Genomic DNA, 24,214 nt, shown 5'->3' with positions numbered 1-24,214 from the left:
AGGGCAGGGCTGAACTAGGTGAGTGGACTGGACAGGGCAGGGCTGAACTAGGTGTGTGGACTGGACAGGGCTGAACTAGGTGAGTGGACTGGACTGGACAGGGCAGGGCTAAACTAGGCGAGTGGACTGGACAGGGCAGGGCTAAACTAGGCGAGTGGACTTGGACAGGACAGGGCAGGGCTGAACTAGGTGAGTGGACTGGACAGGGCAGGGCTGAACTAGGTGAGTGGACTGGACAGGACAGGGCAGGGCTGAACTAGGTGAGTGGACTGGACAGGACAGGGCAGGGCTGAACTAGGTGTGTGGACTGGACAGGACAGGGCAGGGCTGAACTAGGTGAGTGGACTGGACAGGGCAGGGCTGAACTAGGTGAGTGGACTGGACAGGGCAGGGCTGAACTAGGTGTGTGGACTGGACAGGGCTGAACTAGGTGTGTGGACTGGACAGCACAGGGCTGAACTAGGTGAGTGGACTGGACAGGGCCGGGCTAAACTAGGTGAGTGGACTGGACAGGGCAGGGCTAAACTAGGTGAGTGGACTGGACAGGGCTGAACTAGGTGAGTGGACTGGGCAGGGCTAAACTAGGTGTGTGGACTTGGACAGGACAGGGCAGGGCTAAACTAGGTGAGTGGACTTGGACAGGACAGGGCAGGGCTGAACTAGGTGAGTGGACTTGGACAGGACAGGGCAGGGCTGAACTAGGTGAGTGGACTGGACAGGACAGGGCAGGGCTGAACTAGGTGAGTGGACTGGACAGGACAGGGCAGGGCTGAACTAGGTGAGTGGACTGGACAGGACAGGGCAGGGCTGAACTAGGTGAGTGGACTGGACAGGGCAGGGCTGAACTAGGTGTGTGGACTGGACAGGGCTGAACTAGGTGAGTGGACTGGACAGGGCTGAACTAGGTGAGTGGACTGGACAGGGCTGAACTAGGTGAGTGGACTGGACAGGGCTGAACTAGGTGAGTGGACTGGACAGGGCTGAACTAGGTGAGTGGACTGGACAGGGCTGAACTAGGTGAGTGGACTGGACAGGGCAGGGCTAAACTAGGTGAGTGGACTGGACAGGGGGCAGGGCTGAACTAGGTGAGTGGACTTGGACAGGACAGGGCAGGGCTGAACTAGGTGAGTGGACTGGACAGGACAGGGCAGGGCTGAACTAGGTGAGTGGACTGGACAGGACAGGGCAGGGCTGAACTAGGTGTGTGGACTGGACAGGACAGGGCAGGGCTGAACTAGGTGAGTGGACTGGACAGGGCAGGGCTGAACTAGGTGAGTGGACTGGACAGGGCTGGGCTGAACTAGGTGAGTGGACTGGACAGGACAGGGCAGGGCTGAACTAGGTGAGTGGACTGGACAGGACAGGGCAGGGCTGAACTAGGTGAGTGGACTGGACAGGGCAGGGCTGAACTAGGTGAGTGGACTGGACAGGACAGGGCAGGGCTGAACTAGGTGAGTGGACTGGACAGGGCAGGGACTAGGTGTGTGACTGGAACTAGGGCAGGGCTGAACTAGGTGTGTGGACTGGGCAGGACAGGGCAGGGCTGAACTAGGTGAGTGGACTGGACAGGGCAGGGCTGAACTAGGTGAGTGGACTGGACAGGGCAGGGCTGAACTAGGTGAGTGGACTGGACAGGGCAGGGCTGAACTAGGTGTGTGGACTGGACAGGGCTGAACTAGGGCTGGTGGCTGACAGGGCTGAACTAGGTGAGTGGACTGGACAGGGCCGGGCTAAACTAGGTGAGTGGACTGGACAGGGCAGGGCAGGGCTGAACTAGGTGAGTGGACTGGACAGGGCAGGGCTAAACTAGGTGAGTGGACTGGACAGGGCAGGGCAGGGCTGAACTAGGTGAGTGGACTGGACAGGACAGGGATGAACTAGGTGTGTGGACTGGACAGGACAGGGCTAAACTAGGTGTGTGGACTGGACAGGACAGGGCTGAACTAGGTGTGTGGACTGGACAGGGCAGGGCAGGGCTGAACTAGGTGAGTGGACTGGACAGGGGGCTAAACAGGGACTGGACAGGGCAGGGCTGAACTAGGTGAGTGGACTGGACAGGGCAGGGCTGAACTAGGTGTGTGGACTGGACAGGGCTGAAGGGCAGGGCTGAACTGAACTAGGTGAGTGGACTGGACAGGACAGGGCAGGGCTGAACTAGGTGAGTGGACTGGACAGGGCAGGGCTGAACTAGGTGAGTGGACTGGACAGGGCAGGGGCTGAACTAGGTGAGTGGACTGGACAGGGCAGGGGGCTGAACTAGGTGAGTGGACTGGACAGGGCAGGGCTGAACTAGGTGAGTGGACTGGACAGGGCAGGGCTGAACTAGGTGAGTGGACTGGACAGGGCAGGGCTGAACTAGGTGTGTGGACTGGACAGGGCTGAACTAGGTGGGACTGGACAGGGCTAGGTGAGGTGGACTGGACTGGACAGGGCAGGGCTGAACTAGGTGAGTGGACTGGACAGGGGGCAGGGCTGAACTAGGTGAGTGGACTGGACAGGGCAGGGCTGAACTAGGTGAGTGGACTGGACAGGGCAGGGCTGAACTAGGTGAGTGGACTGGACAGGGCAGGGGTGTGTGGACTGGACTGAAGGGCTAGGGTGTGGACTGGACAGGGCAGGGCAGGGCTGAACTAGGTGAGTGGACTGGACAGGACAGGGCAGGGCTGAACTAGGTGAGTGGACTGGACAGGACAGGGCAGGGCTGAACTAGGTGAGTGGACTGGACAGGACAGGGCAGGGCTGAACTAGGTGAGTGGACTGGACAGGACAGGGCTAGGTGAACTAGGTGAGTGGACTGGACAGGACAGGGCAGGGCTGAACTAGGTGAGTGGACTGGACAGGACAGGGCAGGGCTGAACTAGGTGAGTGGACTGGACAGGACAGGGGTGAGTGGACAGGGCTGAACTAGGTGAGTGGACTGGACAGGGCAGGGCTGAACTAGGTGAGTGGACTGGACAGGGCAGGGCTGAACTAGGTGAGTGGACTGGACAGGGCAGGGCTGAACTAGGTGAGTGGACTGGACAGGGCAGGGCTGAACTAGGTGAGTGGACTGGACAGGACAGGGCTGAACTAGGTGAGTGGACTGGACAGGACTGGAGGGCTGAACTAGGTGACTGGACTGGACAGGGCAGGGCTGAACTAGGTGAGTGGACTGGACAGGACAGGGCAGGGCTGAACTAGGTGTGTGGACTGGACAGGACAGGGCAGGGCTGAACTAGGTGAGTGGACTGGACAGGACTGGGCAGGGCTGAACTAGGTGTGTGGACTGGACAGGGCTGAACTAGGTGAGTGGACTGGACTAGGGTGGACTGGAGGGCTGAACTAGGTGAGTGGACAGGACTGGGCAGGGCTGAACTAGGTGAGTGGACTGGACAGGACAGGGCAGGGCTGAACTAGGTGAGTGGACTGGACAGGACAGGGTGAGGGACTGGACAGAACTAGGTGAGTGGACTGGACAGGACAGGGCAGGGCTGAACTAGGTGAGTGGACTGGACAGGACAGGGCAGGGCTGAACTAGGTGAGTGGACTGGACAGGGCAGGGCTGAACTAGGTGTGTGGACTGGACAGGGCTGAACTAGGTGAGTGGACTGGACAGGACAGGGCAGGGCTGAAACTAGGCGGTGGACTGGACAGGGGGCAGGGCTGAACTAGGTGAGTGGACTGGACAGGACAGGGCAGGGCTGAACTAGGTGAGTGGACTGGACAGGGCAGGGCTGAACTAGGTGAGTGGACTGGACAGGACAGGGCAGGGCTGAACTAGGTGAGTGGACTGGACAGGACAGGGCAGGGCTGAACTAGGTGTGTGGACTGGACAGGACAGGGCAGGGCTGAACTAGGTGAGTGGACTGGACAGGGCAGGGCTGAACTAGGTGAGTGGACTGGACAGGGCAGGGCTGAACTAGGTGTGTGGACTGGACAGGGGGCTGAACTAGGTGTGTGGACTGGACAGGGCAGGGCTGAACTAGGTGAGTGGACTGGACAGGGCCGGGCTAAACTAGGTGAGTGGACTGGACAGGGCAGGGCTAAACTAGGTGAGTGGACTGGACAGGGCTGAACTAGGTGAGTGGACTTGGACAGGACAGGGCAGGGCTGAACTAGGTGAGTGGACTTGGACAGGACAGGGCAGGGCTGAACTAGGTGAGTGGACTGGACAGGACAGGGCTAAACTAGGTGAGTGGACTTGGACAGGACAGGGCAGGGCTGAACTAGGTGAGTGGACTTGGACAGGACAGGGCAGGGCTGAACTAGGTGAGTGGACTGGACAGGACAGGGCAGGGCTGAACTAGGTGAGTGGACTGGACAGGACAGGGCAGGGCTGAACTAGGTGAGTGGACTGGACAGGGCAGGGCTGAACTAGGTGAGTGTGGACAGGGCTGGACTGGACTGGACAGGGCTGAACTAGGTGAGTGGACTGGACAGGGCTGAACTAGGTGAGTGGACTGGACAGGGCTGAACTAGGTGAGTGGACTGGACAGGGCTGAACTAGGTGAGTGGACTGGACAGGGCTGAACTAGGTGAGTGGACTGGACAGGGCTGAACTAGGTGAGTGGACTGGACAGGGCTGAACTAGGTGAGTGGACTGGGCAGGGCTAAACTAGGTGTGTGGACTTGGACAGGACAGGGCAGGGCTAAACTAGGTGAGTGGACTTGGACAGGACAGGGCAGGGCTGAACTAGGTGAGTGGACTTGGACAGGACAGGGCAGGGCTGAACTAGGTGAGTGGACTGGACAGGACAGGGCAGGGCTGAACTAGGTGAGTGGACTGGACAGGACAGGGCAGGGCTGAACTAGGTGAGTGGACTGGACAGGGCAGGGCTGAACTAGGTGTGTGGACTGGACAGGGCTGAACTAGGTGAGTGGACTGGACTGGACAGGGCAGGGCTAAACTAGGCGAGTGGACTTGGACAGGACAGGGCAGGGCTGAACTAGGTGAGTGGACTGGACAGGGCAGGGCTGAACTAGGTGAGTGGACTGGACAGGACAGGGCAGGGCTGAACTAGGTGAGTGGACTGGACAGGACAGGGCAGGGCTGAACTAGGTGTGTGGACTGGACAGGACAGGGCAGGGCTGAACTAGGTGAGTGGACTGGACAGGGCAGGGCTGAACTAGGTGAGTGGACTGGACAGGGCAGGGCTGAACTAGGTGAGTGGACTGGACAGGGCAGGGCTGAACTAGGTGAGTGGACTGGACAGGGCAGGGCTGAACTAGGTGTGTGGACTGGACAGCACAGGGCTGAACTAGGTGAGTGGACTGGACAGGGCAGGGCTAAACTAGGTGAGTGGACTGGACAGGGCAGGGCCGGGCTGAACTAGGTGAGTGGACTGGACTGGACAGGGCAGGGCTAAACTAGGTGAGTGGACTGGACAGGGCAGGGCAGGGCTGAACTAGGTGAGTGGACTGGACAGGGCAGGGCTGAACTAGGTGAGTGGACTGGACAGGACAGGGCTGAACTAGGTGTGTGGACTGGACAGGACAGGGCTAAACTAGGTGTGTGGACTGGACAGGACAGGGCTGAACTAGGTGTGTGGACTGGACAGGACAGGGCAGGGCTGAACTAGGTGTGTGGACTGGACAGGACAGGGCAGGGCTGAACTAGATGAGTGGACTGGACAGGGCAAGGCTGAACTAGGTGTGTGGACTGGACAGGACAGGGCAGGGCTGAACTAGGTGAGTGGACTGGACAGGACAGGGCAGGGCTGAACTAGGTGAGTGGACAGGACAGGGCAGGGCTGAACTAGATGAGTGGACTGGACAGGGCAAGGCTGAACTAGGTGTGTGGACTGGACAGGACAGGGCAGGGCTGAACTAGGTGAGTGGACTGGACAGGACAGGGCAGGGCTGAACTAGGTGAGTGGACTGGACAGGACAGGGCAGGGCTGAACTAGGTGAGTGGACTGGACAGGGCAGGGCTGAACTAGGTGAGTGGACTGGACAGGGCAGGGCTGAACTAGGTGTGTGGACTGGACAGGGCTGAACTAGGTGTGTGGACTGGACAGCACAGGGCTGAACTAGGTGAGTGGACTGGACAGGGCCGGGCTAAACTAGGTGAGTGGACTGGACAGGGCCGGGCTAAACTAGGTGAGTGGACTGGACAGGGCAGGGCAGGGCTGAACTAGGTGAGTGGACTGGACAGGGCAGGGCTAAACTAGGTGAGTGGACTGGACAGGGCAGGGCTGAACTAGGTGAGTGGACTGGACAGGGCAGGGCTGAACTAGGTGTGTGGACTGGACAGGACAGGGCAGGGCTGAACTAGGTGTGTGGACTGGACAGGACAGGGCAGGGCTGAACTAGATGAGTGGACAGAACAGGGCAGGGCTGAACTAGGTGAGTGGACTGGACAGGGCTGAACTAGGTGAGTGGACTGGACAGGGCTGAACTAGGTGAGTGGACTGGACAGGGCTGAACTAGGTGAGTGGACTGGACAGGGCTGAACTAGGTGAGTGGACTGGACAGGGCTGAACTAGGTGAGTGGACTGGACAGGGCTGAACTAGGTGAGTGGACTGGACAGGGCAGGGCTGAACTAGGTGAGTGGACTGGACAGGGCAGGGCTGAACTAGGTGAGTGGACTGGACAGGGCAGGGCTGAACTAGGTGAGTGGACTGGACAGGGCAGGGCTGAACTAGGTGAGTGGACAGGACAGGGCAGGGCAGGGCAGGGCTGAACTAGGTGAGTGGACTGGACTGGGCCGGGCCGGGCTGAACTAGGTGACTGGACTGGGCCGGGCTGAACTAGGTGAGTGGACTGGACTGGGCTGAACTAGGTGTGTGGACTGGACAGGACAGGGCAGGGCTGACCTAGGTGTGTGGACTGGACCGGACAGGGCAGGGCTGACCTAGGTGAGTGGACTGGACAGGACAGGGCAGGGCTGAACTAGGTGTGTGGACTGGACTGGACAGGAAAGGGCTGAACTAGGTGTGTGGACTGGACAGGACAGGGCTGCACTAGGTGTGTGGACTGGACAGGACAGGGCTGAACTAGGTGTGTGGACTGGACAGGACAGGGCTGAACTAGGTGTGTGGACTGGACAGGACAGGGCAGGGCTGAACTAGGTGTGTGGACTGGACAGGACAGGGCAGGGCTGAACTAGGTGTGTGGACTGGACAGGACAGGGCAGGGCTGAACTAGGTGTGTGGACTGGACAGGACAGGGCAGGGCTGAACTAGATGAGTGGACTGGACAGGGCAAGGCTGAACTAGGTGAGTGGACAGAACAGGGCAGGGCTGAACTAGGTGAGTGGACTGGACAGGGCTGAACTAGGTGAGTGGACTGGACAGGGCTGAACTAGGTGAGTGGACTGGACAGGGCTGAACTAGGTGAGTGGACTGGACTGGGCCGGGCCGGGCTGATCTAGGTGAGTGGACTGGGCCGGGCTGAACTAGGTGAGTGGACTGGGCCGGGCTGAACTAGGTGTGTGGACTGGACAGGGCTGAACTAGGTGAGTGGACTGGACAGGGCAAGGCTGAACTAGGTGAGTGGACTGGACAGGGCAAGGCTGAACTAGGTGAGTGGACTGGACAGGGCAAGGCTGAACTAGGTGAGTGGACTGGACAGGGCAAGGCTGAACTAGGTGAGTGGACTGGACAGGACAGGGCAGGGCTGAACTAGGTGAGTGGACTGGACAGGACAGGGCAGGGCTGAACTAGGTGTGTGGACTGGACAGGGCAGGGCTGAACTAGGTGAGTGGACTGGACAGGACAGGGCAAGGCTGAACTAGATGAGTGGACTGGACAGGACAGGGCAAGGCTGAACTATGTGAGTGGACTGGACAGGACAGGGCAGGGCTGAACTAGGTGAGTGGACTGGACAGGACAGGGCAGGGCTGAACTAGGTGAGTGGACTGGACAGGACAGGGCAGGGCTGAACTAGGTGAGTGGACTGGACAGGAAAGGGCAGGGCTGAACTAGGTGAGTGGACTGGACAGGACAGGGCAGGGCTGAACTAGGTGAGTGGACTGGACAGGACAGGGCAGGGCTGAACTAGGTGAGTGGACTGGACAGGACAGGGCAAGGCTGAACTAGGTGAGTGGACTGGACAGGACAGGGCAGGGCTGAACTAGGTGTGTGGACTGGACAGGACAGGGCTGAACTAGGTGTGTGGACTGGACAGGACAGGGCTGAACTAGGTGAGTGGACTGGACAGGGCAAGGCTGAACTAGGTGAGTGGACTGGACAGGGCAAGGCTGAACTAGGTGAGTGGACTGGACAGGGCTGAACTAGGTGAGTGGACTGGACAGGGCAAGGCTGAACTAGGTGAGTGGACTGGACAGGAAAGGGCTGAACTAGGTGTGTGGACTGGACAGGACAGGGCTGCACTAGGTGTGTGGACTGGACAGGACAGGGCTGCACTAGGTGTGTGGACTGGACAGGACAGGGCTGAACTAGGTGTGTGGACTGGGCAGGGCAAGGCTGAACTAGGTGAGTGGACTGGACAGGACAGGGCTGAACTAGGTGAGTGGACTGGACAGGGCAAGGCTGAACTAGGTGAGTGGACTGGACAGGACAGGGCAGGGCTGAACTAGGTGAGTGGACTGGGCTGGGCCGGGCCGGGCTGAACTAGGTGAGTGGACTGGGCCAGGCTGAACTAGGTGAGTGGACTGGGCCGGGCTGAACTAGGTGTGTGGACTGGACAGGGCTGAACTAGGTGAGTGGACTGGACAGGGCAAGGCTGAACTAGGTGAGTGGACTGGACAGGGCAAGGCTGAACTAGGTGAGTGGACTGGACAGGGCAAGGCTGAACTAGGTGAGTGGACTGGACAGGACAGGGCAGGGCTGAACTAGGTGAGTGGACTGGACAGGACAGGGCAGGGCTGAACTAGGTGTGTGGACTGGACAGGACAGGGCTGAACTAGGTGAGTGGACTGGACAGGACAGGGCAAGGCTGAACTAGGTGAGTGGACTGGACAGGACAGGGCAAGGCTGAACTAGGTGAGTGGACTGGACAGGACAGGGCAAGGCTGAACTAGGTGAGTGGACTGGACAGGACAGGGCAAGGCTGAACTAGGTGAGTGGACTGGACAGGACAGGGCAAGGCTGAACTAGGTGAGTGGACTGGACAGGACAGGGCAAGGCTGAACTAGGTGAGTGGACTGGACAGGACAGGGCAAGGCTGAACTAGGTGAGTGGACTGGACAGGACAGGGCAGGGCTGAACTAGGTGAGTGGACTGGACAGGACAGGGCAGGGCTGAACTAGGTGAGTGGACTGGACAGGACAGGGCAGGGCTGAACTAGGTGAGTGGACTGGACAGGACAGGGCAAGGCTGAACTAGGTGAGTGGACTGGACAGGACAGGGCAAGGCTGAACTAGGTGAGTGGACTGGACAGGACAGGGCAAGGCTGAACTAGGTGAGTGGACTGGACAGGACAGGGCAGGGCTGAACTAGGTGTGTGGACTGGACAGGACAGGGCTGGGCTGAACTAGGTGTGTGGACTGGACAGGACAGGGCTGGACTGAACTAGGTGTGTGGACTGGACAGGACAGGGCTGGGCTGAACTAGGTGTGTGGACTGGACAGGACAGGGCTGAACTAGGTGAGTGGACTGGACAGGGCAAGGCTGAACTAGGCGAGTGGACTGGACAGGGCAAGGCTGAACTAGGTGAGTGGACTGGACAGGGCAAGGCTGAACTAGGTGAGTGGACTGGACAGGGCAAGGCTGAACTAGGTGAGTGGACTGGACAGGACAGTGCAGGGCTGAACTAGGTGAGTGGACTGGACTGGGCCGGGCCGGGCTGAACTAGGTGAGTGGACTGGGCCGGGCTGAACTAGGTGAGTGGACTGGGCCGGGCTGAACTAGGTGTGTGGACTGGACAGGGCTGAACTAGGTGAGTGGACTGGACAGGGCAAGGCTGAACTAGGTGAGTGGACTGGACAGGACAGGGCAGGGCTGAACTAGGTGTGTGGACTGGACAGGGCAAGGCTGAACTAGGTGAGTGGACTGGACAGGACAAGGCTGAACTAGGTGAGTGGACTGGACAGGACAGGGCAAGGCTGAACTAGGTGTGTGGACTGGACAGGACAGGGCAAGGCTGAACTAGGTGAGTGGACTGGACAGGACAGGGCAAGGCTGAACTAGGTGAGTGGACTGGACAGGACAGGGCAGGGCTGAACTAGGTGAGTGGACTGGACAGGACAGGGCAAGGCTGAACTAGGTGAGTGGACTGGACAGGACAGGGCAGGGCTGAACTAGGTGAGTGGACTGGACAGGACAGGGCAGGGCTGAACTAGGTGAGTGGACTGGACAGGACAGGGCAGGGCTGAACTAGGTGAGTGGACTGGACAGGACAGGGCAAGGCTGAACTAGGTGAGTGGACTGGACAGGACAGGGCAAGGCTGAACTAGGTGAGTGGACTGGACAGGACAGGGCAGGGCTGAACTAGGTGTGTGGACTGGACAGGACAGGGCAGGGCTGAACTAGGTGTGTGGACTGGACAGGACAGGGCAGGGCTGAACTAGGTGAGTGGACTGGACTGGGCCGGGCCGGGCTGAACTAGGTGACTGGACTGGGCCGGGCCGGGCTGAACTAGGTGACTGGACTGGGCCGGGCTGAACTAGGTGAGTGGACTGGACAGGAAAGGGCTGAACTAGGTGAGTGGACTGGACAGGAAAGGGCTGAACTAGGTGAGTGGACTGGACAGGAAAGGGCTGAACTAGGTGAGTGGACTGGACAGGAAAGGGCTGAACTAGGTGTGTGGACTGGACAGGACAGGGCTGAACTAGGTGTGTGGACTGGACAGGACAGGGCTGAACTAGGTGAGTGGACTGGACAGGGCAAGGCTGAACTAGGTGAGTGGACTGGACAGGACAGGGCTGAACTAGGTGTGTGGACTGGACAGGACAGGGCAGGGCTGAACTAGGTGAGTGGACTGGACAGGACAGGGCTGAACTAGGTGACTGGACTGGGCCGGGCCGGGCTGAACTAGGTGACTGGACTGGACCGGGCTGAACTAGGTGAGTGGACTGGACTGGGCCGGGATGAACTAGGTGAGTGGACTGGACTGGACTGGGCCGGGCTGAACTAGGTGAGTGGACTGGACAGGACTGGGCAGGGCTGAACTAGGTGAGTGGACTGGACAGGACAGGGCAGGGCTGAACTAGGTGAGTGGACTGGACAGGACAGGGCAGGGCTGAACTAGGTGAGTGGACAGGACAGGACAGGGCAGGGCTGAACTAGGTGAGTGGACTGGACAGGGCTGAACTAGGTGAGTGGACTGGACTGGGCCGGGCTGAACTAGGTGAGTGGACTGGACTGGGCCGGGCTGAACTAGGTGAGTGGACTGGACTGGGCCGGGCTGAACTAGGTGAGTGGACTGGACTGGGCCGGGCTGAACTAGGTGAGTGGACTGGACAGGGCAGGGCTGAACTAGGTGACTGGACTGGACAGGGCAGGGCTGAACTAGGTGACTGGACTGGACTGGGCCGGGCTGAACTAGGTGACTGGACTGGACTGGGCCGGGCTGAACTAGGTGACTGGACTGGACTGGGCCGGGCTGAACTAGGTGACTGGACTGGACTGGGCCGGGCTGAACTAGGTGACTGGACTGGACTGGGCCGGGCTGAACTAGGTGACTGGACTGGACTGGGCCTAGGTGACTGGACTGGACTGGGCCGGGCTGAACTAGGTGACTGGACTGGGCCGGGCTGAACTAGGTGACTGGACTAGGCCGGGCTGAACTAGGTGAGTGGACTGGACAGGGCAGGGCTGAACTAGGTGACTGGACTGGGCCGGGCTGAACTAGGTGAGTGGACTGGACTGGGCCGGGCTGAACTAGGTGAGTGGACTGGGCCGGGCTGAACTAGGTGACTGGACTGGGCCGGGCTGAACTAGGTGACTGGACTGGGCCGGGCTGAACTAGGTGACTGGACTGGGCCGGGCTGAACTAGGTGAGTGGACTGGACTGGGCCGGGCTGAACTAGGTGAGTGGACTGGACTGGGCCGGGCTGAACTAGGTGAGTGGACTGGACTGGGCCGGGCTGAACTAGGTGAGTGGACTGGACAGGGCAGAGCTGAACTAGGTGAGTGGACTGGACAGGGCAGAGCTGAACTAGGTGAGTGGACTGGGCCGGGCTGAACTAGGTGACTGGACTGGGCCGGGCTGAACTAGGTGACTGGACTGGATTGGGCCGGGCTGAACTAGGTGACTGGACTGGGCCGGGCTGAACTAGGTGACTGGGCCGGGCTGAACTAGGTGACTGGACTGGGCCGGGCTGAACTAGGTGACTGGACTGGGGAGATCTCACAACCATTGACAACCAGACTGGCTCGTGTGTCACACACAGACACGTCAAGCTCCACTCACAGGCTTGTCCTTGATGGTGGGGCTGGAGACACAGAGGTAGAGCTTGCCATCCTCCTCGATACAGGCATCGATCAGAGCCTGGACAGAGCTCTCATCTTGGAACAGTAAGAATGCATAACCTAGAGGGAAAGAAAGAGCTCAATACTCATGACCATCTAGTCCCCGTCATTCCTCGGGCCCAGAGGTTCCCCCGTCATTCCTCGGGACCAGAGGTTCCCCCGTCATTCCTCGGGCCCAGAGGTTCCCCCGTCATTCCTCGGGCCCAGAGGTTCCCCCGTCATTCCTCGGGCCCAGAGGTTCCCCCGTCATTCCTCGGGCCCAGAGGTTCCCCCGTCATTCCTCGGGCCCAGAGGTTCCCCCGTCATTCCTCGGGACCAGAGGTTCCCCCGTCATTCCTCGGGCCCAGAGTATTTCCTGGCCAATGTGACCATATCAGACTCACCTTTGGGTGGGAAATAGGACTTGCTCTCAGCTTTGTGGGGCCAATCAACAAACAGGTGACCGAACCGGCGGAAACTGGCGGTGATCTCATCTGAGAATGAAAGAGTCAAAGAGTCAGCTACACAGGCTCTTCAGGACCCTGTAGTTGTAGCGCATAGCCTTCATGCCTCTGACATCACATCGGGACCCATTAACAAAGAAAAGAGACACCTCTCATCGTCTTTAACTCAGAACTACATTGTAAAAGGTGTATTATTCTGTTCATTGATCAATACCTTCATCTATATCGGGGGGCAGTCCTCCCACAAACACCTTGCGTGAGTATCTCTCCACTCGCTCTCCGTTGAGGTGTGGGAAACAGTGGGCGGATCCTAAACCAGGAAGTCCCTGGTCACCTGACTCGTCCTCTCCGAAGGACCGCTCGTCCTCCATGGGAAACAGGTTAGAGTGACCTGGAGGGCAGAGAGATAGATCGGTAGAGATGAGATACTTATTTCACACCATGTTGCCAACCCAAACCGTACTAACCCAGACACCCTGGACTTATTTCACACCATGTTGCCAACCCAAACCGTACTAACCCAGACACCCTGGACTTATTTCACACCATGTTGCCAACCCAAACCGTACTAACCCAGACACCCTGGACTTATTTCACACCATGTTGCCAACCCAAACCGTACTAACCCAGACACCCTGGACTTATTTCACACCATGTTGCCAACCCAAACCGTACTAACCCAGACACCCTGGACTTATTTCACACCATGTTGCCAACCCAAACCGTACTAACCCAGACACCCTGGACTTATTTCACACCATGTTGCCAACCCAAACCGTACTAACCCAGACACCCTGGACTTATTTCACACCATGTTGCCAACCCAAACCGTACTAACCCAGACACCCTGGACTTATTTCACACCATGTTGCCAACCCAAACCGTACTAACCCAGACACCCTGATGAAGACGTAAGCTGATATACATTGAAGTATTTTAATGTCTCATACATTAAAGGCTTTTTAACTTTCAAACCAAACACGAGTGCCTGGACATTTTTATGCCACTTAGCACCTATTTGTGGTTATAATATATATTTTTTTCAAACCATACTGTGCTGGCTCCGATAATTCATTTTCACATTGTCCTTTTCAACAACTATTGTGGATGTTTAACCAGGCCAGCTCTGTAGAGCTTGGATTTAACCAGGCCAGCTCTGTAGAGCTTGGATTTAACCAGGCCAGCTCTGTAGAGCTTGGATTTAACCAGGCCAGCTCTGTAGAGCTTGGATTTAACCAGGCCAGCTCTGTAGAGCTTGGATTTAACCAGGCCAGCTCTGTAGAGCTTGGATTTAACCAGGCCAGCTCTGTAGAGCTTGGATTTAACCAGGCCAGCTCTGTAGAGCTTGGATTTAACCAGGCCAGCTCTGTAGAGCTTGGATTTAACCAGGCCAGCTCTGTAGAGCTTGGATTTAACCAGGCCAGCTCTGTAGAGCTTGGATTTAACCAGGCCAGCTCTGTAGAGCTTGGATTTAACCAGGCTCAGCTCTGCTTGACTCAGTTGTCGAAAAAGGGTATGATTGTACCCAAATAAATACACCTACAATAAAATTGCAGTACATTGATTGAAATCAAATTAACTCAAAGCAATGTTTCATTGCAGAAGACAAAAGAGAACCATGATCATGAAACCAATCATGATTTCCGCAAGCGCTTTGGTAAAGTCTAGTGACAAGCCACCACAGCCAGGTCATAAAAACCCAGCAGGAAACAGGCACCCGACAATCATGTCAGCTCATCTTTTTTGCTGTTGCACTGTACATATGATCAGATTTCACAACAAACACGTGTTGAACATTATTAATATAGCAATGTGTGAGATGGTCAGTCAGCACAACTGCAATAAAGACAACCTGGAAATCCATTTCAACACTTCATGTTAAGTATATAAAGCAACACAGAGCAGTAGGCCACATAATCTACATGGACGTTTTTAAATGCTTTATAGAATTCATCCATTTTATTAGGTTTTTTTTTATTAGATTAATTTCAAATCCTCCCTGGGGACTTGAAGTCTTCCTCTGCCGGTTCAGTGACTAGTGAACAGTCCGCATTTAAGAGGTAAACCCGGACAAGGCATCTGAAATGGCACCCTATTCCCCCAGACACAGAGAGGCCAAACCAGACAGACAGCATGTACTGTTTAATGGCCGCTTTGCAAATAATGACATGACTTAGGCTAAAACATGAAGACATTTTGGGTTTGGCTTTACCTCGTCGTCTGCCATAGCTCCTAGCTGCATGTAAAACAAGAGACAACAACCTTTATACCAACTCTTAACAGCACAGGGTTCTAAAATAATGTTCACTCCATGAACAACTTGCATCCAATTCACTACCTGTATTATGAATGGCTGAACTAAGCTATAAACTTTATTGTACTTGCAAAATATAACATTTCCATACCATTCATGGGCAAAGACCCATCTCCGCCCTGGTGAGAGAAACCATAGCGACCTGGAGAGGAAGAGACCGAAGTCAGAATATGCACATTATTTTTCCTTCTCACTCCATTTAGCCACCACATTTCAACATCTGTAGCTGTCCTGTGATGTACTGAAGAGAATGAGAATTGAGATGAGCAGCAGAACCATCAAAGCGTCCAGAGAACTCTGACTTAACAGCCAACAGATAGCGGCGATACATGATCAGAGGGGGGAAATAAGTGATGGACTGGCCTGAATTAACATAGTGACAAACTCCTTCTGAAGAGCAGTCTGGGTCTTGGCTTATAAAACATGTCTTCAGAGATGGTATGTGACAAAACGTAACCCACATGTTTAATTCATGGTGGTGGAGAGAACGGAGAGTGGAGCATGGATCAAAGAGTCAGCAGTACTTAAACGGGTACGCAGGTTTAGACAGAGTATAGCCATTTCAACTCTATCCTGCACTAGCGCAGCTAGACATTTCACCAACCGGTCAGAATTACATGAAATCAATCTTCTGTCTCTAAATTGAAAATATGCCATTACAGTATGTTCAGCTCATATTTCCTCATTGTTCGTGGAGTATTACAGAATACCAGGGCCTATATTCAAAGCATCTTGGATCAGGTCCCCCTTGTACATATAATCATATTCATTATTTTTCTAAAAGAAAAAGAACTTCAAGAACAGCACTCATTCTGAGACGCTTTGTGAATACAGACCCAGGGTGTTTTTTCATACTGCGAGAAACAGAGAAACCCACCTTTCAATGAATCCTGTTCAGCCCTCATAATATCAATCAGACTGTTCTCCAGGGAGTGCATGCTGAAGCCATCAAAGGAACGGGTTCTCTCCTGCTGAGAGACACAGAGACAGGGAACACCATGATTAGCCTGCAGTGTTCTAAGAACAGGAACACAGAACCATTCTGACGCTAGAACCCGTGGTAGGTTTTAATCTAGACCCTTGACACAGTTTTGCTTTGTTAATAGATGAGAACTATGTTGTCCTGGTACTTTAGACCTAAACAGTTACACATTCAGACGTTCTGTGGTGACGCTTATCGAACAAACTACCACCAAAATGTATTTCTGTGATTCTACAAAGATATCTCCAGATGTAGGCCATCTACAGCTTTTGTGTCACATGCCCGTCTCTGTAGATAGACACTGACTGCTTTTCAAATAATCCCTTCCTTGAAGTAATCACCAATCTGTGTGCGACTGGAAAAGCTAGACTTACACCCGACTGCTTTAGCCAATCCAGGTCATGTCAGATCTGCGTTTACCTCAAAGAAGAAAGGATGTATGCCTTCTTTATGTATTCAAACAAGGCATTCTTTATGTATTCAAAACAGGGCCTTCTTTATGTATTCAAACAGGGCCTTCTTTATGTATTCAAACAGGGCCTTCTTTATGTATTCAAACAGGGCCAACGCCTGCAGAAGTGAGATGACAGTATGTCAATATTTGTCATACAAGCGTTGTGGCATCTCTAACAACAGGAGGAGGCTGGGGTTTCCGTATTTAACGTGGTGCATCTCTAACAACAGGAGGAGGCTGGGGTTTCCGTATTTAACGTGCTGCATCTCTAACAACAGGAGGAGGCTGGGGTTTCCGTATTTAACGTGCTGCATCTCTAACAACAGGAGGAGGCTGGGGTTTCCGTATTTAACGTGCTGCATCTCTAAACGAAAGAAGAAGGCTGAAGTTTCCGTACCAAACGGCACCCAATTCCCTGTATAGTGCACTACCTTTGACCAGGCTCTGGTTTAAAGTAGTGCACTAAAACAGGGAGTATGGTGCTATTTTGGGTGAACACTGATTACCGGATTAGGCCTCCTCATGGCATACGCTTACCACCACATTCACAGACTACATACACAACAATACATAGTTACTGTTGATTTCATCATGAAGAAAGTTGTTGGCCTAATTGTCATTCATGTTATCAGATGCTCTACTTACTAGTAACTAGATCATATTTGCTCTTCTCATTTACTTTGTGTACTGTATTGCGCATATCAGAACATATCATTTGGCTCTGACACTTGTATCAAAAATGCCTTTACAAAGCTGCACGTGTTGGTTTTAACAATATAGAAACATGTTTGAAGTCCATTTTCATTGTCCTAGAAGGGTGGATAAATACATTTTCTCTCTACAGTTTGCTCATCACTTCTCTCACCTGGAAAGGGAAGTTGTCAGTGCGACTCATGCTGTCTTCCATCCAGGCCTTTTGGTTGAACCCAGAGTTATTACGAGGATACTTCTGAGAGGGCACCTGGAAGATAGGACAATATTATATAATATTGTCCTATGTAGTACATGTGGGACAGTACCATGTGATTGTACCATTGAAGCACATGAAAGTTCATTTTATGGACTGCAGTCGCGAATAAATGATATCATAAGCAACTAAACCAAGCACCACTGGAGTTTGGCAAAACATTGAAATTAAAGAAAAATCATTGACTAGTTCATTGTAGGCTGTTCTATGAATATGGTTAATCTACTCATCAGTCTGAGGCCTTTGGGACATCCGGTCTTAACAGGTATGAGGTGTGTCATATACAGTTGTAGTCTGAAGGTTACTAATCACCTTAGCCAAATACATTTCAAATCAATTTCTCACAATTCCTGACACAAAAGAAAAATTCCCTGTCTAAGGCCAGTTAGGATCACCACTTTATTTTAAGAATGTGAAATGTCTGAATAATAGTAGAGAGAATTCTTTATTTCTTTCATCACATTCCCAGTGGGTCAGAAGTTTACATACACCAAGTTAGTATCTGGTAGCATTGCCTTTAAATTGTTTAACTTGGGTCAAATGTTTCAGGTAGCCTTCGACAAGCTTCCCACAATAAGTTGGGTGAATTTTGGCCCATTCCTCCAAACAGAGCTAGTGTAACTGAGTCAGGTTTGTAAGCCTCCTTGCTCGCACACACTTTTTCAGTTCTGCCCAAACATTTTCTATAGGATTGAGGTCAGGGCTTTGTAATGGCCACACCAATACCTTGACTTTGTTGTCCTTAAGCCATTTTGCCACAACTTTGGAAGTATGCTTGGGGTCATTGTCCATTTGGAAGACCCATTTGCGACCAAGCTTTAACTTCCTGACTGATGTTGTTCCAGTATATCCACCTAATTTTCCTTTCTCATGAAGCCATCTATTTTGAGAAGTGCACCAGTCCCTCCTGCAGCAAAGTAGCCCCACAACATGCTGCTGCCACCCCCGTGCTTCATGGTTGAGATAGTGACCGTCGGCTTGCAAGCCTCCCCATTTTCCTCCAAACATAACGATGGTCATTATGGTTAAACAGTTCTATTTTTGTTTCATCAGACCAGAAGACATTTCTCCAAAAAGTATCATCTTTGTCCCCATGTCCCCAGTTGCAAACCATAGTCTGTTTTTTTTAATGGCTGATTTTGAGCAGTGGCTTCTTCCTTGCGGAGCGACCTTTCAGGTTATGCCGATATAGAACTCGTTTTACTGTGGATATAGATACTTTTGTACCAGTTTCCTCCATAATCTTCACACGGTCCTTTGCTGTTCTTCTGGGATTGATTTGCACTTTTCACACCAAAGTACATTCATCTCCAGGAGACAGAACACGTCTCCTTCCTGAGCGGTATGACGGCTGCGTGGTCCCACGGCGTTTATACTTGCGTACTATTGTTTGTGCAGATGAACGTGGTACCTTCAGTCGTTTGGAAATTGCTCCCAAGGATGAACCAGACTTGTGGAGGTCTACAATTCTCTTTCTGAGGTCTTGGCTGATTTCTTTAGATTTCCCCATGATGTCAAGCAAAGAGGCACGGAGTTTGAAAGTAGGCCTTGAAATACATCCACAGGTACACCTCCAATTGACTCAAATGATGTCAATTAGCCTATCAGAAGCTTCTAAAGCCATGACATCATTTTCTAGAATTTTCCAAGCTGTTTAAAAGGCACAGTCAACTTAGTGTATGTAAACTGCTGACCCACTGGAATTGTGAAACAGTGAATTAAATCAGTCTAAACATTTGTTGGAAAAAATCCTTGTGTCATGCACAAAGTAGATGCCCTAACCAACTTGTCAAAACTATAGTTTTGTGGAGTGGTTGAAAAACGAGTTTTAAAGACTCCAACCTAAGTATGTAAACTTCTGACTTCAACTGTACATCTAACAGTACCAGGTTGTTAGATGGGAGTGTGCAGTATATACATCTAACAGTACCAGGTTGTTAGATGGGAGTGTGCAGTATATCTAGCTAGTTCAGTATCAGGTTGTTAGATGGGAGTGTGCAGTATATCTAGCTAGTTCAGTACCAGGTTGTTAGAGGGGAGTGTGCAGTACATAAGTCTAACAGTAGCAGGTTGTTAGATGGGAGTGTGCAGTATATACATCTAACAGTAGCAGGTTGTTAGAGGGGAGTGTGCAGTATATACATCTAACAGTACCAGGTTGTTAGTGGGGAGTGTGCAGTATATACATCTAACAGTAGCAGGTTGTTAGATGGGAGTGTGCAGTATATCTAGCTAGTTCAGTACCAGGTTGTTAGAGGGGAGTGTGCAGTATATCTAGCTAGGTCAGTACCAGGTTGTTAGAGGGGAGTGTGCAGTATATCTAGCTAGTTCAGTACCAGGTTGTTAAATGGGAGTGTGCAGTATATCTAGCTAGTTCAGTACCAGGTTGTTAGAGGGGAGTGTGCAGTATATCTAGCTAGGTCAGTACCAGGTTGTTAGAGGGGAGTGTGTAGTATATCTAGCTATGTCAGTACCAGGTTGTTAGATGGGAGTGTGCAGTATATCTAGCTAGTCCAGTACCAGGTTGTTAGATGGGAGTGTGCAGTATATCTAGCTAGTTCAGTACCAGGTTGTTAGAGGGGAGTGTGGAGTATATCTAGCTAGGTCAGTACCTGATTGTTAGAGGAGAGTGTGCAGTATATCTAGCTAGGTCAGTACCTGATTGTTAGAGGAGAGTGTGCAGTATATCTAGCTAGGTCAGTACCAGGTTGTTAGAGGAGAGTGTGCAGTATATCTAGCTAGTTCAGTACCAGGTTGTTAGAGGGGAGTGTGCAGTATATACATCTAACAGTACCAGGTTGTTAGATGGGAGTGTGCAGTATATCTAGCTAGGTCAGTACCAGGTTGTTAGAGGAGAGTGTGCAGTATATCTAGCTAGTTCAGTACCAGGTTGTTAGAGGGGAGTGTGCAGTATATCTAGCTAGGTCAGTACCAGGTTGTTAGATGGGAGTGTGCAGTATATCTAGCTAGTTCAGTACCAGGTTGTTAGAGGGGAGTGTGCAGTAAATCTAGCTAGTTCAGTACCAGGTTGTTAGAGGGGAGTGTGCAGTATATCTAGCTAGTTCAGTACCAGGTTGTTAGAGGGGAGTGTGCATTATATCTAGCTAGTTCAGTACCTGATTGTTGGGGAAAGACTTCTTAAGTGGTGAGATGGAGTTGAGGGCCGTCACCCCTCCATTGAGGCCCCTGCGGTACTCACGAACCCCCTGTGACCCTCCCCAGCCCCCGTACCCACCTCCCCCGGGGCTCCAGGAGGTGGAAGTGGGGGGGGCAGGGCTCTGGTAGCTGCCCCAAGGGGAGGGGGGCTTGGACTGGGCCGGGGCCAGGTGGGGCAGCTGGGTGAAAGCTCCAGAGCGGTGAGGAGGGAAGGAGGGCTGGGGAGGGTGGGGGGAGGCTGGAGAGCGACGGTGCTGAGGGGGGACCCCCTGGTTGTGGGGGTGGTAGTGGTGGGGAGGAGGGTGGTGCTGGGAGACCGGGCCGATTTGGGGGGAGAAGCTGCCCCCCGCCCCTCCGAAGCCGGGCCCCGCGTGGTGGGAGAAGTTCTGGAACAGCATCTGGGGTCCGTTAGCGTTGGAACCAGCCGGGCCAAAGAACCCACCCCCGACGTCCTCGCCGATAACGGGGGAGGGGTTGGAAGGTATGGTCGGGGACCAGTTGTTGAAGGAGGTCAAGGAGGAGGTGGTGGTAGATTGGGCTCCGGATGTCCCCATCCCCAGGCTATCCTGGTAGTCAAACCCCCCCAACGCCGGAGGAGAGTCCATCCCACCCCTAAGCTTCTCCTTCCCACCGGTCTCCAACGAGCCCTTCTCCAGGGAGCCGTCCTCAGGTAGGATTCCATCCAGCTCCCCTAGGCCACCTCCGGCCTCTTGTTGCCCAGGGGAGAGGGCCTGCGGCTGGGCCTTCTCCTGCAGGTCCTGGAGGTCCAGGGCTTTGGACTTGTCGGAGTCAAGGATCTCATCCTGCATGTTACTGTGGGGTGTTACGGAGGGGAACAGCCATGCGCTACCTCCTCCATTGGTGGCCGAGGTGCTGTTGACGAATGAAGGGGGGCTGGGGGGGTGATTGAGGTGGGGGGGCTGGGGTTGGAGGTGAGGGGGGATCCTCACAGGGAAAGCAGACTTGTTGCCACTGCCGTTATTCTTCACCAGGACCCCGAAGCCGTAGTCGTCCATTTATGAATCCCGGGGTAAAGACAATATTTCCTCCTCAACTTTGTTCTTCTTATCTCAATGTCTTCTAGGGCTATTTCCTACTGTATAACATGGGGAGGGAAGGAGAGTAGTGCGGGAGAGAGGGAGGAATAGTAGGGAGAAAGGGGGTGAGGGAGAGGACAGGAGTGAAGGCATGCGCGAGAAGAAAGGGGAGGGAAAGGTGATGTAGGGAAAACAGTGGGTGAGGTAAAAAGGGTGAGAAGCGGACTAGACAGGGTCGAGGGAGGGGGAGAGAGAGAGGATCGAGGGAGGGGGTGGAGGGTCGAGGGACGGAGAGAGAGGGTCGAGGGAGGGGGAGCGAGAGAGGATCGAGGGAGGGGGTGGAGGGTCGAGGGACGGAGAGAGAGGGTCGAGGGAGGGGGAGAGAGAGAGGATCGAGGGAGGGGGTGGAGGGTCGAGGGAGGGAGACAGAGGGTCGAGGGTAGGCCGAGAGAGGGGTCAGGGGTGGGGGGGTGGGGGGGTCGAGAGTCGAGAGGGTCGAGGGGAGAGACAGGGTTGAGGTGGGGAGACGGGGAGGGAGACGGGGTCGAGGGGGAGAGAGACAGGGTCGAGAGAGGGGGAGAAACAGGGGCGAGAGGGGGGAGAAACAGGGGCAAGGGAGGGGGAGAAACAGGGGCAAGGGAGGGGGAGAAACAGGGGCAAGGGAGGGGGGAGAAACAGGGGCATGGGAGGGGGAAACAGGGGCATGGGAGGGGGGAGAGACAGGGAGGGACATAAATACAAAGGCTATCATTCTACAATTTGATCCTACAGGCCATCCAAAACAACACCAGCCTTGCCAACTGCAGTGACTTTGCTGCAACTGCAGACTGCTAGTGATGTAACAATGAGATTAAATCATTGACTCGCTCAGCCACAGTAGGCCAAGGCTACATGATAAAATAACAGACTTAGCATAGCAGTAGCACTAGCAGGCCACAACAGAAAACACCTGAGTGAACCTGCGTAGGTTAGCTGCGGTATAAGCACATAGCACCAGGCAGACTGGCTACGCTATTAGTTGACGTTTCTCTTCCCAAAGGTCGTTATGTGGCTAGCAAGCTAACAGCTGCTGCATTGGGCTCCATGTGCCCTGTCAATCAAACACATTACGATTATCAGTGTTGGTCTATATGCAGTGTAGTGTGTGTCTATGCCCGTGCGTTATAATGAAGGTAAATACACCAACACCTACCGAATATCTAGATTTTTTCTGCAATGACCTCCTCCGTCGCGTCCAGTTAAAGAAGAAAATGCTGGTGACGTTTCTTGTCTATGCTGAATCTAGGGTAGCCTAGTTCCCCGTATACAAGCCGCTCGGCTAGGGTAATAGCCGACAAGCTAATACAGTAGATACATTGTAGCCGTTCTAACGAGCAATCGAAGCAGATAGGCAACAATGTCGATGACAAATTAAACAATGTATCCGAAAATTCCACCGACAGCGATACACGGGCTGGATATGCGGTGATATTGGTATTAAATGGTGTGTGTATCTTTAAACGACCTCGTCGGTTTCGTGTCCTGTGTGTTCAATGTCATAGCTTAGCACCAATCGTTGTCGTCATAATTTTTGTGCAATTCTAAACCACGGGTATAAACCTGAGTGCATTTCTCTGGTTCGACATTACATTTCTGAAACGGATTCTATATCGTGCATTATGTACCTCTAAATTGTCGTCATGTCCTTATGGTTCCTAGATGTTGCCATATTTCAGCTTTTTTCAATTTTCTGCATTTCCAAGTCAACCGGTACGAATGGTCTCTTCTTGTCGATGACAGCTGGGCCAGTAGGGAGACACTTCCGACTCATAACCCCGCCCCGTCCTCCAACTCCCACCCACAGACTGCAAGGGTTTCCCTCTGCGGCCTCGCCCCTTTCCACAGATGACTGGTGTTTAATTGGATATGTGTGGGTAAACCACACCCATCTCACGCCTTTTCAATGAAATGGCACTGCGTTCACGACGTTCTCAGCCCAAATAAGGATGTTGAGAAATTCATGGGTGGAGTTACACATGCAGGTAAATAATGCACAAAATTCAAACTAGATGTGTTGTATACATTCAGTACTCCCTGCATTTAAAAATCTAGTCAGTCAAGGCTTCTGTGTGATATTCATCTATGATTAAACGGGTTTATTAAACACATTTAAACACAAGAAAAAGGCAAAATAAGAGGCTAATCTTGACTCAGCTAGCACATTTGGTTCCTTTGAAGTTACCTATTGGTTGTGGGAATGAAGTCATGCGTTTCCTGAAGTAAAACCGAACGTTTTTTAAACATTCTGAGAACTGAAGTGAACATTTTGCCTGTTCAGGGAACGTTCAGTTTTAGGTTGCGAGGAGGTTCTGAGAACGTTTTACTATGGTTCCCTGAATGTTTTCATTAATGTTCTGATAACGGAAATCCTAGGTTATTAGAAGGTAACAAAATAATGTTCTGAGGACATGTTTCAACAAGACAGCTAGCATAGGTTAACTGTTTTGGCACCTAAAACCCTCACAAAC

General features: G+C 53.3%; 1 protein-coding gene across 8 annotated transcripts in view; it reads right to left on the bottom strand.

Moving 5' to 3' along the window:
- The window catches only part of LOC115118555 (cytoplasmic polyadenylation element-binding protein 4-like), a 28,065-nt gene extending 4,565 nt beyond the window's left edge, over positions 1-23,500 (bottom strand). The window contains exons 1-9 of one of the 8 annotated variants that reach the window (XM_029647195.2): positions 22,900-23,500; positions 20,631-21,932; positions 17,413-17,508; positions 15,989-16,082; positions 15,203-15,253; positions 15,010-15,033; positions 13,012-13,188; positions 12,738-12,827; positions 12,296-12,414 (exon numbers count right to left, since the gene is read on the bottom strand). In XM_029647195.2, the coding sequence (XP_029503055.1) occupies positions 12,296-12,414; positions 12,738-12,827; positions 13,012-13,188; positions 15,010-15,033; positions 15,203-15,253; positions 15,989-16,082; positions 17,413-17,508; positions 20,631-21,686 (1,707 nt within the window). In that variant the 5' untranslated portion in view covers positions 21,687-21,932; positions 22,900-23,500. The remainder of the gene's footprint in view (positions 1-12,295; positions 12,415-12,737; positions 12,828-13,011; positions 13,189-15,009; positions 15,034-15,202; positions 15,254-15,988; positions 16,083-17,412; positions 17,509-20,630; positions 21,933-22,899) is intronic. The other 7 variants (XM_029647196.2, XM_029647194.2, XM_029647201.2 and 4 more) reach the window with 7 other exon arrangements.
- Between the last annotated feature and the right edge of the window lie 714 nt (positions 23,501-24,214).

This window comes from Oncorhynchus nerka, linkage group LG6 (genome assembly GCF_034236695.1).
Source record: "Oncorhynchus nerka isolate Pitt River linkage group LG6, Oner_Uvic_2.0, whole genome shotgun sequence".
Lineage (NCBI taxonomy): Eukaryota > Metazoa > Chordata > Actinopteri > Salmoniformes > Salmonidae > Oncorhynchus > Oncorhynchus nerka.
Note: the sequence above shows the minus strand (reverse complement) of the source record. Positions and strands in the feature narration are given on the sequence as shown.